The 16,737-nt window shown below is 39.9% G+C and overlaps 1 protein-coding gene across 1 annotated transcript in view; it reads right to left on the bottom strand.

The window, feature by feature from the left end:
* LOC149309821 (ATP-dependent translocase ABCB1-like) overlaps nt 1-16,737 on the bottom strand; it is a 58,151-nt gene that overhangs the window by 12,534 nt on the left and 28,880 nt on the right. The window contains exons 13-23 of the mRNA XM_089531357.1: nt 16,156-16,281; nt 14,443-14,646; nt 13,273-13,443; nt 9,754-9,915; nt 9,075-9,383; nt 6,843-6,989; nt 6,070-6,174; nt 3,083-3,160; nt 1,620-1,703; nt 752-955; nt 341-441 (exon numbers count right to left, since the gene is read on the bottom strand). Of these exons, the coding sequence (XP_089387483.1) occupies nt 341-441; nt 752-955; nt 1,620-1,703; nt 3,083-3,160; nt 6,070-6,174; nt 6,843-6,989; nt 9,075-9,383; nt 9,754-9,915; nt 13,273-13,443; nt 14,443-14,646; nt 16,156-16,281 (1,691 nt within the window). The remainder of the gene's footprint in view (nt 1-340; nt 442-751; nt 956-1,619; nt 1,704-3,082; nt 3,161-6,069; nt 6,175-6,842; nt 6,990-9,074; nt 9,384-9,753; nt 9,916-13,272; nt 13,444-14,442; nt 14,647-16,155; nt 16,282-16,737) is intronic.

Raw genomic sequence — 16,737 nt, forward strand, 5'->3', positions numbered from 1 at the left:
CTCAGCCTCAGAGGATGACAATGGAAACCTCCCCCCACAAAGAAAGTTGCCAAGACAACCCTAAGATAGGTTCACTTTAGGATTGCCATAAGTCAAGATAATGACTTTGCAGCACACAAAAGGGGAGGGGGGAACTTAGGGTTTATAGGCATTTTAGAAAAGCCCCCAAATAACAAAATAGAAAGATCCTGCTGTTTTCCTCCCTCCCATGTTCCCTCTGCATCTCTCTCTGTTTCTCTCAAAATATCTCTGTCTCTATATATGTCTCCCTAATATATAATTCAGACATAAAACCATGTCCTAAAAACAGAGCATTTAATTTGCATGCAGTCTTTATTACCTGTATGGACCCTCTAAGCTTGCTTTGTATCTTTCAAAAAATCTGTCTTCTCTTGTCAAGGAAACCACTGTTCTTATATTTTCCACAGCTTCTGTTGAAATCTAAGATTGGGAGGAAATAAAAAGAGTTTGAAGTTGGATAAATATGGTCAGTGTGGCAGATAAGAAGACAGCTGGCTGGTGATGAAGAAAAGAGCTCAGAAAAGTAAAAAGACAAAGGTAGTCTGAGAGAAATCTGAAGTCAGGGGATGTGGACAGCAGAAGGTTGTGCTTTGAGATTGTGGTGAAGCTTTAAGAGGGCAGCAGAAACAAGCACCAGAAAAATTCAGTAAGAGGTCTGATCAGCAACAAAATTTGATGGCCAGGGTTACTTTTGACCTGGCCATATCCAGATAGATAAGAGAGAACTTACTCTTCCAGCTTCTTCGAGGGCTTTTTGATCCTTTGCCGCATGACCAGACATGGCTTTAAGTCTAATGCCATGTGCACCAGCAATTATGGGAATACAGCCCAGGATGAGCAATGTTAATTGCCAACCATGTACAAAAGCGATAATAAGTGCAGTCACAAGTGTGAAAAAATTCATGGTTAATACACTCAGTCGACTTCCAGTAGCCTAAAAGTAAACCAAACAAACACAAAGTTCTCATTTTGCCAGCACAAAGAATCTTTTTAAAGCCTCAATGAGTGTAGTATTTTCACTTTAAAACTGCAAATTTTAAAAGCAATATGACAACTCAATCTTTCATTCTCTTACTAAAATTGTGAGTTAGTCAGAATGACAAGTTCAACCAAGAAAGCACTCTCCTCTTGCCAAGTCATGCTACTAAACTTTTTAGAAAGCCACAGTAGTCTCGCACAATAGCAGTTTTTTAACACAGCTTCTCTTTGATAGTTAGCACAAGCAATTAGGATTTTTAGCAATGCACCATGGGATGAATGGAAAGCCACCTCTTCATTCCAACATGATGTCAGCAGGCAATAGTACAATACTCCTAGTATTGCAACAAACTCATCCATGGGAAATTCAGCAATGCAAATCATCCCTTTGTCTGCTCTCTCTTGGCCCTATGTCCTGTGGCTTGTGTACAGGATGAGAAAATTCAGCTTATGGCAGGCTGCATCATTGACACAGAAGCCACAAAATAAGACACTGACAGTTGAAAATTTAAAGTGTTTCAAGAGCAGATTTACCATGCTATTTTCTGAAACACCTCCTCAGTACAAACACTACAATTAGTATTTCAAAAAGAAAAAGTATGAAAGAGTAGAAAACATACTCCTTTAACTTGAGAAGCATCTGTTGCAAGTCTGGTTAGCAGAACACCAATGCCATTGTTATGGTCATCAAACCATCCAATTTCCTAAAAATAAAAAAGTAGTTCAAACCACATTTGCATCTGCAAATATTTCTTGGAAATAGTTTTGAGGTTATTTGGGGTTATATCAATTAAATATTCACTAAACTGAACATTAAGGCTTAGAATCCAGAGACAGATGTGTTAGTCTGAAATATCAGTATACATATCAGTAGCACCTTTGAAAGTAACTGTGTAGAAGAAGTGATAGCATAAGCTTTTATCTATAAAATTAACATGATCTTAACGTGAAAACTTTGGAACTATCCTTAAATAGACTGGTCTTAAAAATTCTGTGGGCCTGTTTGGACTTTTATTGGTCCCAGGAATGATGAGGAAGGGTGGCAAGACCCTGTTTGAAACACTATAGAGTTGCTGCCAGTATGTGTAGACAGCACTAAACTAGATGAATTGATTATCTAACTTGGTATAGCGCCTTCCAATATATCTGTGGCGTGTTACAGACTGCCCGTTTGGGGCAGCCTATAAGCGGCCCTTTCCCCACTGCATCGGGGCCTCAGCTGCCACAGTGGCAGCCTCCGAGGCCCCGATCCACCACTTCCCCACGGCCACTTCCCCACGGCCTGGAAAGGGGTGTCCTTGGAGCTTCAAGCCCCAAGGACACCCGGCAATGGCAGGGAGGAGGAGAAAGGGGCCGCTCGATCCCTTTCTCCTCTGCGTCGCTGGTGCAGCCGTCTAAAGGCTGCGCCAGTGACGCAAACCTCAGAAAGAGCTCCGTTTCGGAGCTCCTTCTCATGCCGCGGAAAGGGCACTCTAGGCACCCTCATGCGGTGCGACGACATCGTGTCCGCACCGCCTCGTTTGGAGGTGGCGTGTTTGTGACGTCGTAATGGCGTTCCCCCTGTGGAACGGGCGCCGCCATTTTATACGGACTGGGTTCGTACTAGGGTTAGGGGTGTCAGGAAGTGATGTACCCCAGGACGTACTTTTATGCCCGTTTGTAACGGGCCTGTGTTTGTGCCTAAACTTTCCTAAAATAATTTGACGCACACTTTTATGAATACAGTGTACCCTTGTTATACGCTGGGGTTTGGTTCCAAGATCCCTCGTGTATAACAAAATCCATGTATGCTCAAGTCCCATTAAATATAATGACATAGCAAAATGGTGTCCCTTATAAAAATGGAAAATCAAGGTTTGATATTTGAAATTTATACTTTTTTTGGACATTTTCAAACCATGTATGTTTGAATCCATGTATAAAAAATGTGTGTATAAGAAGGGCCAACTGTACTCTTTACCTTGAATATATGAAACATGTGTATTTTTACTTTGATATAAGGAAGCCAATGGATCAAAGGCAAAGTCCCCCCCCCCTACAATTGTGTTCTTGTTCCCCCATATATACTATATTCTGTTGCTACCTGTTGAAGCAATGCTTTGAATGAATATGAGCGCAAACGCATAGTCAGCGCTTCCCCAGACTTCCCAAACATGAATCCCTGAAAAAGAAAAAAATATATATATATTAATAGTATATTCTAGGGATACGTTCCAACATTTTAAAAATGAAAACCTTTTAAAAACCAACTTCCTGTAGATGGGGATGATAATGATTGGAACAGAGTGCAATATGAATCATGAAATTCTTTAACCTCAGCTAAGTTGACAAGAGATTCCTGAGGGCTTACACTTCTCTGCTGTATAGAAGGTGGAAGAGGCAAGAAAGGATTTAATTGTCCCGTGAATGATTTGTAGTTTTGTAGTGATAAATCCTCTCTAAGCAAGATGTGTGGGAAAATCTTTGCTTGTGAGATTGTGCGAATGTCCTGCCTTTTTAAACTCCTGATTTCCCCCCCCCCCCCATGTGATAAAGTCCTAAGAAAGAGTATAGTACAGTAATCTACTATGGCAACAAAATATCCTAAAGGCACTAGACTCCATCTGATCTTGGAAGCTAAGTGGTCAGCCCCCTGGATAGCACTTGGGTGGGAGACTGACAATGACTATCAGGTGCTGTAGACTATATTTCAGAGAAAAGGAGTGGCAAAACCACATCTGAGTACAGTATTTCTTGCCTACGAAAACTCTATGAAATTTATGGGATCACTATAAGTTGATCGGCAACTTGAAGGCACATAACACACACATAGGGCACTACAGAGCAATTATCTTAATATCAATACTGGGAAAAGTCCTAGAACAGATCTTTAACCAGTTAATCTTTGGGCATTTAGAAAAAATGCTATGATTACTAAAAATCAGCATGCATTTGTAAAGAAGTCGAACCAGACTAATCCCCCCCCACCCCAATTGAGTTACAAGCTTGGTACTTCAGGAAATGTTATTTATACAGTGTATCTTCTTTTTGGTCAGGCTACTGATAATGTTCTTTATGATATTCTTGGAGAAAAATTGATAAAAAGGGGACTAGGTGATGTACATGCACATCACTCCCATTGAATAATATGGGGTATAACCATCCACATTTTTTTGCCATCCACAAAAGGTGGTGGTGGAACTGAACCCCAACATAAGGAAGGTTCCACTCTAATACTTAAGAGGATAGGATTCAAGAACTTAATGGATTTCATAATTGGGCCAAAATGAATTTCTACAGGCATAAAATTACATATTACATTTAGGTTGAAAAAAAATCATATACACTTATCCCTCCATAATTGTGGCTTTGATTATTCACGGATTTGATTAATATGTTCTCTCTAGGAATATCTAAGTCCTCCAGTGCAACTCTATGGTCAACTTTAACTAAAGGTTGCACTGAAAGACCTAGAGATTCCTAGAGAGAATACTCTACTAGGCATTTGTAGCTCCTCCAGCACAGTTCTGTGGTCAGTGTATGTCGGACGTTGGCCACAGAGTTGTGCCAGAGGACCTAGAGATTCCTAGAGAGGTGTCCTCTCAGTAAAAACATGGCATTTTGTTATTTGCAGTTTTTCCATATTCACGGGGGTCTTGTGCCCCTAACCTTAGAGAATATGGAGGGACAAGTGTACACATATATAAGTTTCACAGCAGGATATGTGAAAAGGACCCATGGACCACAAGGTAAACATGATAGTGTGATGCACTGGGGAAAGGCCAATGCAATTCTAGGCTGCAAGAACAAAATATACTGTCCAACTAAAGGGGTGTAGCAGTAGTCTGCTTTGGTCAGACCTTGAACAAGCTGCAATGTGTCCAGAGAAGATAAAGGGTCTGGAAACAAATCTTTTTGAGGAATGGTTCAGAATGTTTGCACATTATTACACCAGTCCCTTTTGTGCTGCAGTCGTGCGATCAAAAATAAAATGGCAGCATACTGATTTAAGAGCAGCCACCACCACACTTTTTTCATTCATGCGACAGGGCCTGCTTCCCCCATCATTCTGTCTTCGTATCCTCTCTCTTAACTCTGCTTTCCCTCCCATGCCTTTAGTTTTTTTTTAAAGTCAACTCCCCCCCCCCCCAAAAAAAAATTCCAGAGATCTGCAGCCACAATTAAAGCTTTTAAAAGCATTTAAAAAACTTTGAAGCTTCAGAACTCTGAACTGTGCAAACAAAACAAAACAAAACAAAACCCCCAGGGATTTTTTAAATAAAAAAAAATAATAGCAAGGTGGAGGAGGGAAAGGAAGGAAGAGGGGACAGTGACAACATGTGACTGCCAATAGTGCAAGTGCCCTGGGAATGGCTTTTTGCACCCAGGACATTGTGTGATTGGCAGTCATGCACAGGTTCCCTATGTAAATGAAAAGAGATGGCTGGGGACAGGGCAGCTACAAGAGGGAAGTGGCACTGTGTGATCAATATCGCTGATGCCACTTCCTTCCCAGGGGAATCATAGTTCAAAAGTCATGTGTGATCATCTCCTTTGACACATTTAGCTGGGAGAAGAGGAGAGGTGGTACAATAGCTATTTTACATAACTAGTGTCATGTGCAAGATGGAGTAAACCTGTTTTCTGTTGCACTAGTAGACAGGATCCAAACCAAGGCATGTACATTACAAGAAAAGAGATTCTGGCTAATATAAGGAATCACTTTCAGATGGTGAGCATTGGCCAACAATGCACTAGTCTACCATAGAAGGTGATGGACTCTCCTTTGGTTTATAAGTGGAGGTCAATAGCCACTCTCAAGGCAGTGGGGACAAGATAGCAATTGAGAGAATTTGTATGAGTAAGACATGTAGTCAAATGATAGTCACAGAAAAAAATGTAGCTAACTGGAAGGTAATCAGAGCTGCTACACAGCAAATCAACAGAAAAAATGGTAACACTTTTAAAAAGAGGTATTCCTTGTTTTTTATACTTTGTGAGTATGTTTGTACATAATCATGGTGTCACTATCCCTTTCAGATGTTCTTTTCTAACTAACTGATATTTAATAAGTCTTATAGTAGTGCTTACCTGAACTACATATGTGATTAAGCTGATAACTCCCAGCATAAGAAACAACAGAGAATACAACACTGTGCTTTGGCTTTTCTTTGTATCATCTTGTTCTTGGAAAACCTGGATTGCAAAACATATCATTAATCACCATTGCAGAAAATAATTACTTCCAAAAATTCCATTTAGTTTAGTTTATGTTTAGATCTGTAGAAACAACTGTTTCAGACTCTAGCACACCATTGCAAGCCAACTCTGATTCTTCTACTCTTTCTTTGTGGAATTAGCAGACTTTTCTTCAGATGCCACCTTATTACACTGACTGCAACTGCCCCCTCAATAGATTTCAGCAATTTCTCCCTTGTTTTTATGTTGCATAGTACTCTGCAGTACCAGTGTTGTTGTTATAAAAAATTTCTATATAATTACATATAATTCAAAAGGTTTGTCTGACAGAACTCATTAATGCAGTTCTTTGACATTCTAGAACCAGAAGATCAAGCTTGGAAAAAAATGGCCATGTGGTCTGGGAAAACCTGGGAGATGTAGTACAAAAAACTACATTTTCAAAACTTTGCAATACAGGGTAAACACTTTGACCAGCACGCTCTCTCCCTCTATCTGTGCATAGCTAGACAGAACAACCAACCAATGTAGACAAGAATATCTCCTTGTTCAATGAGAAAAAGAACAAGAAAAAATATTAAGAAAATGTCAAAAAGACTTGGAGAGTGGAAAAGAAAGATTTTGCAGAGGCTGATTCAAAGGCTACTGAACAGCCCTACACTTACCCCAATGATTTTACCAAACACAACTGCAAATGCAGGAATAACACCACCTCCAATGGCAGCAGCAATGACACCAAACACTATGTAGCAAAATTCGGGCTTATTCAGGGCCAGAATTCTGGAATAGGGCACCTCAGGGAGCTTCTCTTCCTGCAAGAAAATTAACTCCAGTTGTCACCAGAGGCTGAAAATACTGCAAGACAATATAATTGCTAGGCAACTGAGCACATTAGCAAATTAACCACATTAGCAAAATACGGCAGTACAAATAAATTCACATAAATCACTATATAAGGAAACATATTGTACTGTGTAGATTGTATTATGTACATTGTTGATTTCTATGATCTCAGATCATTAATTGTTCATTCAAAAATGTGGACAAACAAAAAGGAACAAAATGCTAAGTTAGATCAAAATCAGTCTGAAAGGGCAATTGAAAAGTCAAATGGAAAGCAACTTTAATTGATTAATTGTACTCTTACTGTCTTATATTATTAATGGTTAACAATGGATAATTGGAATTTTATTTTGTTACAGACTGTGACTAATTGGAATTTATTTTGATCGCTTACTATTTTAATGCTATGACGTGAAGAGCTGAGAGTTTATTCTTTACATTCTTTTTAAAATCATGGTTATCAACATTAAAATGAAATAAATGAAAAGGCTCAGAAAGCTAATAAAACCATATCAGAAAATTAATGTGGATAATCTGCATAGCATGCACACATACACTGTATGTGTGTGGTTTACCTGCTTTGGAGTTTATGCACATCACCAGTTTCCCTTCTGTCCAATGACTATGTAGCTGTGCTTTGTGTAGCAAATATGTGATTTGGCAGAAAGAACTCAAGCCTTGTACCCATTCCATCTTACATATTTCTATGACATGGGAACTGGAGCAGCTCTCTCTCTGTTTTTGACATAGGATTCCTTGTGCTCAGGTTCTTGGCAAGTTACTTTGCTTCTAGACTCATCAGTTTGTCCTCTGAGAAATGTGAGTGACCACACCCACCATAACAGCCATTTTGTGAACAATCTAGGTTCCTCACCATGACAGCCCTTATGAACACCCACATTTTCAAAATTCCAAATGATTCCAAAAGTTTGGGGACTTTTGGCTATTAGACTGTCTCTTGCTGACTGGCAATACAGCCTTTGCAACTGAAATGTCGATCTGGACCTTAGCAAATCAAACAGGAGTTCAGCTAGAGGCTTTGCCCAGATCTTGAGCTTGAGATGGACCATCTGTCTCTATTTTTAAATGTGTTATAAGCATTCATAGAATCATAGAATCATAGAGGTGGAAGAGACCATAAGGGCCATCCAGTCCAACCCCCTGCCATGCAGGAAATCTCAATCAAAGCATACCTGACAGATGGCCATTCAGCCTCTGTTTAAAGACCTCCAAGGAGGGAGATTCCACCATGTGATATGATAGACCTGTTTAAATATTTGAAGGGATGTCATATTGAGGAGGGAGCAAGCTTGTTTTCTGTTGTTCCAGAGACTAGGACCCAGAACAATGGAATGCAAACTACAGGAAAAGAGATTCCACCTCAACATTAGGAGGAACTTCCTGACAGTAAGGGCATTCATGAATTTATCTGATCATTCACTGCATCCTTATTTAAGAAAGTTTCTTTTTCTTTTCTAATCTAAAACTGTTCTCAGCAATTCATGGTGGACATATGGGAAGCTAGCTGACTTTTGTTTCAACATGCAAAATATTTGGGTTAGAGCTTGATGCTAAAAAATGAAAGTAGTCTTGGACAAAGTGTAGTGCATTCATTTTCAGAGCCACTTGAAACCACTTTTTGGAAGTATCATCATTATATTCAATCCAAGGGTGATTTTCCTTTCTAGGATGAAACTCTGAAGTGATACTTTCTCCATCTGATTTCCTTCAGTACTGATACTATTTCTTTACCAAGTTTAATTCTTTCCTTAAAACAGTTCTGTTACAAGCCATATTGGAACATACTATCACAATCATTAGATAAATCTTTGGAAATCTTGATTTTGTATTTAAGCTCCATCCAGAATATGAATCCATCAGCTTCAAATATTTTAACTTGGCATGTCATCAACTCCAAGCCTGAACAATAATCACACACCACACAATTTACAAAAAACCCCACTGTATCTAATATTGCTTAATAAAATGGAATGGCCTATTTAGAATGTTACTCTATCATTGCAAGGTATGTTAGAAAGCATCTTAGCACCAACCACTTTATCTTTCTTTTCTTTCTTCTTCTTCTTCTTCCTCTTCTTCTTCCTCTTCTTCTTTTCAGAGTATCTTTTAGTAGAAACCCTACTGATGCTGAGTCTGTTAGACATTCTTCGAATGCTTCCTGCAGTAATCACTTCTGTGATTACAAAAGGATTTTCATAGATGTTTCCCTCAAGATCATTTAGTTCATCTTCCCCAAAGCTGTTTCCATCATCATCATCATCATCATCATCATCATCATCATCAGTTGCCTCCAAATCTGTTTCTTCTTCTGTTTTACCAGCTTGATCATCTCCATCATAAGACTAAAGACAAAAATAATCCACTTTAAATAACATGTTAATTAATAATTGTGACAAAATGATAACTAAATCTAAACATTAAATCTATGTTTTGCATAAATGTCTCAAGAAGCAAGCTTTAGCATAGCTCTAACATACAGTGCACCCGTGCCACATGTGCACCATATGCAGCTTCAAGCTTACACTCAAGCCACACGACAATTAAAAAAGTGGCGTGTGCACCCATGGTGCACACTACGCCGTGAACACGCATCTCATTGTTTGCAATGGGGGGTGAGCATATGCGAAATTCCCCTTATGCGGGGGAATCCAGAACGGAAGGTCCCACTGTACATGACATTTTGGGTGCAAAAGTCCCATTGTCTCTTATTACCTGCTGTGTTACAAGGGCATAGTAAACTCCTTTATGTGCCATGAGTTCATCATGTGTTCCTTGTTCAACGAGAACACCCTTCTCAAATCCTGCAATAATATCTGCTGTTCTGATTGTAGAAAGTCTGTGAGCAATCACAATGGTGGTACGCCCAGCCCTGGCCTTGGGAAAGAAAGAGAAAAAACCCAATAACATTAATGTCCATACAGAAAGGAAACCTGCAGAGAGATTGTTTAGAGCAATCAAGTTCTTTCAAGTATATTCCTGTTAGTCTCCTCCTATATTTAACTATATATTACAGCTCTCATTACCTTCCATGTTTGCTATCAACATTTGCTTCTCACATTTACTATTCAGTCTATGCTTATATTTATGTACTTTACATAGCATTTATATACTTTGATGACATACAGTGGGCCCTTGGTATCTGCTGGGGGTTTTGGTTCCAGGACCCAAATTAAAGTTTTATTTTTTAATCCTTTATTAAGGGGCGGGGGTGGTTGTATAGATTGTATTTTTTAAAATGTTGTACACTGCTTTGATTCTATCAGATCTTAAATTGGCCATTGTAAAACCGATCCTAAAAAAGCCCTCCCTTGACCCCCTGGTTCATAATAATTATCGGCCTGTTTCGCTGCTACCGTTCTTGGGAAAGGTGATCGAGAGGGCGGTTGCGATCCAGCTTCAGGCGGTCTTGGATGAAACGGATTATCTGGACCCATTTCAAACTGGCTTCCGGGCGGGCTACGGGGTTGAGACTGCCATGGTCGCCCTGGTCGATGATCTCCGTCTGAGCATCGATGGGGGAAGCGTGTCCCTGTTGGTGCTCTTGGACATCTCAGCGGCTTTCGATACCATAGACCATGGTATCCTTCTGGGGCGCCTGGCAGAGGTGGGGATCGGGGGCACTGCGCTCCAGTGGTTCCGTTCCTACCTCTCCGGGAGGTCCCAGATGGTGCAGCTGGGAGACGTGTGCTCTGATGAGAGGCCCCTTAAAACTGGGGTCCCTCAAGGAGCCATTCTGTCTCCCATGCTATTTAACATTTACATGAAACCGCTGGGAGAGATCATCCGGAGACATGGGGCGCGGGGTTATCAGTACGCTGATGACACCCAAATTATTTTCTCTATGTCTCCGACTGATGCAGTGACCGGGGATGGAGTCTCTCCTCTCGTGGCCTGTCTAGAGTCAGTAATGGGCTGGATGAGGGAAAACCGACTCAAATTGAATCCAGAGAAAACGGAGGTACTAGTGATAGGCTCCCCTGGTCCAGGAATGGCGGTGGTTCCACCTGTCCTGAACGGGGTCACGCTCCCTGTGAAGGACTCCGTGCGCAGTCTGGGGGTGCTTCTTGACTCGTCGCTTCACCTGACTGCTCAGGTGAATGCCACGGTCAAGAGCACCTGTTATCAGCTTCGGCTGATTCGCCAGCTGCGCCCATACCTGGCCCAGAGGGACCTAGAAACTGTTGTACATGCTCTGGTAACTTCGAGACTGGATTTCTGCAATGTACTCTACATGGGGCAACCCTTATACCAAACTCGGAAGCTGCAAATGGTGCAGAACATGGCAGCCCGGCTGGTCACTGGTGCTTCCAGGACCAGCCATATAACACCGGTTCTGAAAGACCTCCATTGGCTGCCCATTCGCTTCCGAGCCCAATATAAGGCGTTGGTAATCACCTATAAAGCCCTAAATGGCTTGGGCCCGGGATACCTGAAGGACCGCCTCTCCCCATACATTCCGCCTCGCACCCTCAGAATGTCTGGGCAGCAATTACTGAAGGTGCCTGGGGCTAGATTGGCCTCCACTACACGGAGGTCATTCTCCACAGCTGCCCCAGCCCTTTGGAATACGCTGCCCACCGAGCTCCGCTCGTCTACCACCCTGGCCCAATTCAGGAAGGATTTAAAGACCTTCCTGTTCCAACAGGCATTCCCCGAATAAAATCCTGTGGGCCTCCCTCCTCTTCCGTGGCCAAGAGGTTGGGCTATGGGGCTTTTGTTGGTTATTTTTCTGTATAATTATTGTATTGCATTTTAACTTTTGATGTGTATATTGATTGTATTTTAATCCATGTTGTAAGCCGCCCTGATTTCTAGAAGGGCGGGATATAAATAAAAATTTTATTATTTATTTATTATTAGTATTATAACAAAAAGCGGGATATAAATTAAAGTTTTATTTTTATTTATATTTATAACTCCCCCTTTGAATAACAAAATCTGTGGATGCTCAAGTCCCATTAAATAAAATGATATAGTAAAACGGTGTCCCTGATATAAAATGGCAAAATCAAGCTTTGTTTTTTGGAATTTATATGTCTTAAAAATATTTTCAAGCCATGGATGGTTGAATCCATGAATAAAGAATATGTGAATATGAAGGGCTGACTGTATTTTCAAGTAGTGGAGGATTAAATCCATGGATGCAAAGGGCTAACTGTACACTTTTTCAACTGATTTATTATTCATTCACAGCAGAAGCTCAATTAACTTTATTAGAAATAGAATATGCTGAGCTTCAGTAGGGAGAGGTGGGATATAAATAAACATTTATTATTATTATTATTATTATTATTATTATTTTCTATGGTTATGGCTATTTAAAACAATGGAGTCATGCACTCCATCATTTTTCCTTAGACCAAGCATCTGTTGTTCAGAGACTCTTTATAAAATGGAAGCAATCCACTTATTCATAAGAAATAAGAAATCAGATTTGTGACCCTTCCCTTCTGGAATATGTAATTATATTAACAGAACCACTAACAAGAGCTGTAATTCATTAACATCTAACAGCTAAAATTGATCACTCATTACGTAGAAAGTTCCTTCATCAGTTTCAATACTACTGATTGGCTTCAGCAAATCTGCATAAGGTTGATATTTTATATAGCTATACAGCCATGAAAATAAATGTCTTCAAGCACAATCTACCATTTAATCTCACCCTCCCCCTGATTATGGGCTTATAGCCTCGCTTAGGTCACAGTTGGACTCAACAAACTGTTCAATAAATACATATTAATAAGAACTCCATGATGGTAAACTGCTTGACAGTGGTGGTCAGCTTGATGGTGGACTCACCTTAGTTAGAAGCTTTTAAACAGAGGCTTGACAGCCATCTGTCAGAGATGCCTTGCCCATGGATTCCTGCTCTGGTAAAGGGTTGTACTAGATTGCCCCTGGCACTACCTTTCAATGTTATGATTATCTCTTATCGCAAGGCCTCGTTGGACCCTCTCAATGGGTCTTCAGCCATGTCACTTACTACAGCTACCATGAAAATACCCCCATGATATGAATTCTTCCTCTTTATTTCCTATCCACAAAATGGCTGTTTTTATATTTACTGCTGAATGGTGAGCAAGTCATGTTTGTACTCTGAACTAAGAGTGCATGTATATGGCACTACATTTATTCACACACTGGCTTAAAGTTCTTTATATTAGTTTCAGTTCTTTGCCAGAACTCTTTAAGCTTTTAAAACAGTGTGAAACATAGTAGAACATTTACCTTATCCAGTGCTGCTTGCACTATGGATTCACTCTGGTTATCCAGAGCAGAGGTAGCTTCATCCAGCAACAGAATCTTGGGGTTTCTGGCTAAGGCACGAGCAATAGCAATGCGTTGTTTCTGCCCTCCACTCAGCTGAGCTCCCCTTTCCCCAACCATGGTGTTAAATTTCTGGGATATTCAAAGCAAAGAAACCAATGAAGTTGCTTCTAATGTTTATAGTTAGTTTGAAAAACAAGAAAAGGTAATCATGACCCAAGTAAAAGCATTACATACATTCCACAGCCCCATCCCCCAAACCCCCTTTTCCAAGCAAGGAAGATTTTCTGGTTTTGTTTCTGTGTGCAGGATACATTATCTCCCTGAATATAGGAAGAGAGGAATCTAATGACTTCCAATATTGACTGTCATACAAATGGTACTAATAATAGTTTTATCTCTCAGTTCATCAAGGACAGCTTCACCACCGACAGCAAGAAACACTTCTGGGGGGGGGAGGGTGCTATCCTGCCATGTGGTAACCCAGATTAATTCAATTGTGCAAAAAGCCTGAACAAACCATTCAATTGATTTAGTTAACTATTTACACTGGTCTCTTAATGATTCTAGTAAGATTAAAGATAACATTTTCTGGAAAGAATTTTTGCTAGCAAAAGGAAGTAAACAAAGCACTGAATGACTGAATGAAAGCATCTCAATGATTAACGGCAACTAAACAATGACAAATACAGCTGACATTTGATACTGGCAGTGTAGCCCCAATTACAACAACAACAACAACAAATTAGCAAGGCAAGAAGACTTCCAAATGAAAAGTGACAAAATTATCTGTCTTATGAAACATTCTAAAGAAACTATGCGGTAAGAATAAATGTGCTTGTAATAATTAGTTTTCTGTCAGTTTGCCTGTAAAAATCTATGTGAGACAAAGGGGACCCCACCCAAAAATGTGATCATGCATCAGTCAAACCAAGAATCACTGAAATGGAAAATACTGAATATACTGTTTTCATATATTATAAGCAGTTTCTGTGAGCCGCCTTGGGTCCCTCCGGGGAGAAACGCAGCATATAAATGAAATAAATAAATAAAAATAAATAAACAAACCTATATATTACAAATATATAGTTGTCCTTGCACATCTGTAACATACATTTGTCAGACACTTACTTCAGGAAGTTTTGATATGAAGTCGTAAGCATTGGCTTCTTTAGCTGCTTGTTCAATCTCAGCATCAGTAATATCCTCTCTGCCATACCGAATGTTCCCTGCTATTGTGGTAGCAAACAAAACTGGTTCCTGGCTTACAATGCCGATGTTTTCTCTCATCCATTTGATATTTAGTGAACGGATATCATGCCCATCTATGGTAATCTAGGAGAAAATTGAAGGAGGTTGCAAGAGCTACAAAAGCAGATTCTAAATCAAAGTAATTAATAATGGGAATCAGGTAACTTTGTTGAACAGATGATAACTTAAATGATAAGTTCAGTAATAATATGCTGGAATCTGGACTTTTTGACATTATAACATTTTGACAATTTTTTGAAAATTCTATTGCAAAATTAGAAACTGTAGGCTGAATACAGCCTAACTGAGTTGTGTTTAGGTCCCTTTAAAGTCCATGGGACAAGTTAGTCATAAATTATGATTTCAATAGAACTAAACAGCTTAGTTGGAATCCAACTCTTTTTATATCGTTTGTTATCAAACCAAGCTAAGATTTTGATCCAATATCTTTCCATGGCCAAGTGAAGATTCAAACCCTGGTCTTTCAGAATCCTACTACACTCAAGCTACTACATCAAGAAAGTGCAGTGCTACATCCCTAGGATGATCCAAGGAATCTTTTCTAGTGTACTTGGGCCTCTCATCTTCCTTCCCCCGCCATCATTAAAACTTGAGTTATGACTAACTTGTCCCATTAATTTCAAAGGGAGCTATGGAATTAATTTACTCTCATTTGTGGTTTTAAAACTTTTATATCCTGTAACTTCATACACTTAACAGCAAAGCAATTAATAAATTACTTCTGCTCCTAAGAATAATAAATTACTTTTGCTCCCAACATCTTCACCCCCTGCTTCCAGGTTCTATCTAAACAGAATGAGACACATACCATCTACATATGCTTTTCTGATGCATGGATAGGAAGTACCTGTGTCTCTTTAGGAGGTGACATGCAACTTATTCCTCTGGATGGAAATGCGGGGTAGGAAGAAAGGAAATGCAAGACATTAAGTCTCTATTTCATACAACAATTTTGGGAGGGGTGTGGGTGATGGGGAAAGAAGCTCTAAATTAGGAGGTGTATTTTCTCCATCTTAAGGACAGTGAGAAACTTCACAGGATGCATGCATGGGTCCTGCCTTGTTGACCGCTGCCTGACAAATGACACATTTAATCATGAGCACTACACAGAATCAGTGTTAACAGAACAGGCATTAAAAACAACAAATAGTCTTGTGGTGTCTTAAAGGGAAACAACTTTTACTGTTGAACATTTTTAAAATTGTGGTGATATTTATTTATTGTAGGGATGAGTAACTGTGGTGTTCCAGACTGCAACTTCCATAATTCTTCACCATCAATTACATGACTAAGGATGATAGGAGTTGTAGGTGACAAATATCTAGAGGATCACTGTTGCTCAGTTCTAACATACTGGGTGACTTTAAAATTTAAATTTAAAATTACACTTAAAATCAATTACAGTATTTCTATTGGGTTTGCTAACATAATGGCATGAGATCAGGTGTCAAACAGCAATGATTTCCAAATATAATTTTTAGTAAACTACTTTAAAATACGCACGCACACACACACACAAAGTGGTGTTTAGTTGAACTGAAATTTTTATAGCTGTGGTTCAGTCAAAGGTACCTGTCCTTCAGCTGGATCATAGAATCTCTGCAGCAGTTGAATTGTAGTGCTTTTCCCACAACCACTGGCACCAACAAGAGCTATGGTCTTCCCAGGCTGGATTTTTAAGTTCAGACCCTTAAGAATCTGGAATTATTAAAAACCAGAGGTGGGCATAGTGAAGCTTGCAAGCCATATGCACCCCTAGGACCCCATGTTTGTGCCATGGAAGCCCCCCCCCCCAACCATCAGTCCTCCAAACCCTTCCTTCCTTTAAAAAAAATCTGAGTGTGATTTTGGGTCAATGTGGGGCAATTTTTGCCCCCAAAACAATGCCAAAAGTTCCCCAAACATGTGAAAACATATGAAAATACTGCCTGTCCATGCACACATAACCCTATACTGGTCATAAATGCCTCCATTTTTTCTCTGAAGTCCTTCTCAAAATGGCAACAGGAAGCAATATGATGTCATTTCTGCCCTTTTGAGAGGGATTGCTGAGCAAAACCAAGGTATTAGACGTTTCCATGTGAGGTGCAGCCCAAGGTGGTCAAGGAGATTAGCCCCTTGCCCCATGCAGTTGCCCACCCTTGTTTTAAACAA

Source organism: Sceloporus occidentalis, unplaced genomic scaffold (genome assembly GCF_023333645.1).
Source record: "Sceloporus occidentalis isolate IW3139 unplaced genomic scaffold, rSceOcc1.0.p SCAF_7, whole genome shotgun sequence".
NCBI lineage: Eukaryota > Metazoa > Chordata > Lepidosauria > Squamata > Phrynosomatidae > Sceloporus > Sceloporus occidentalis.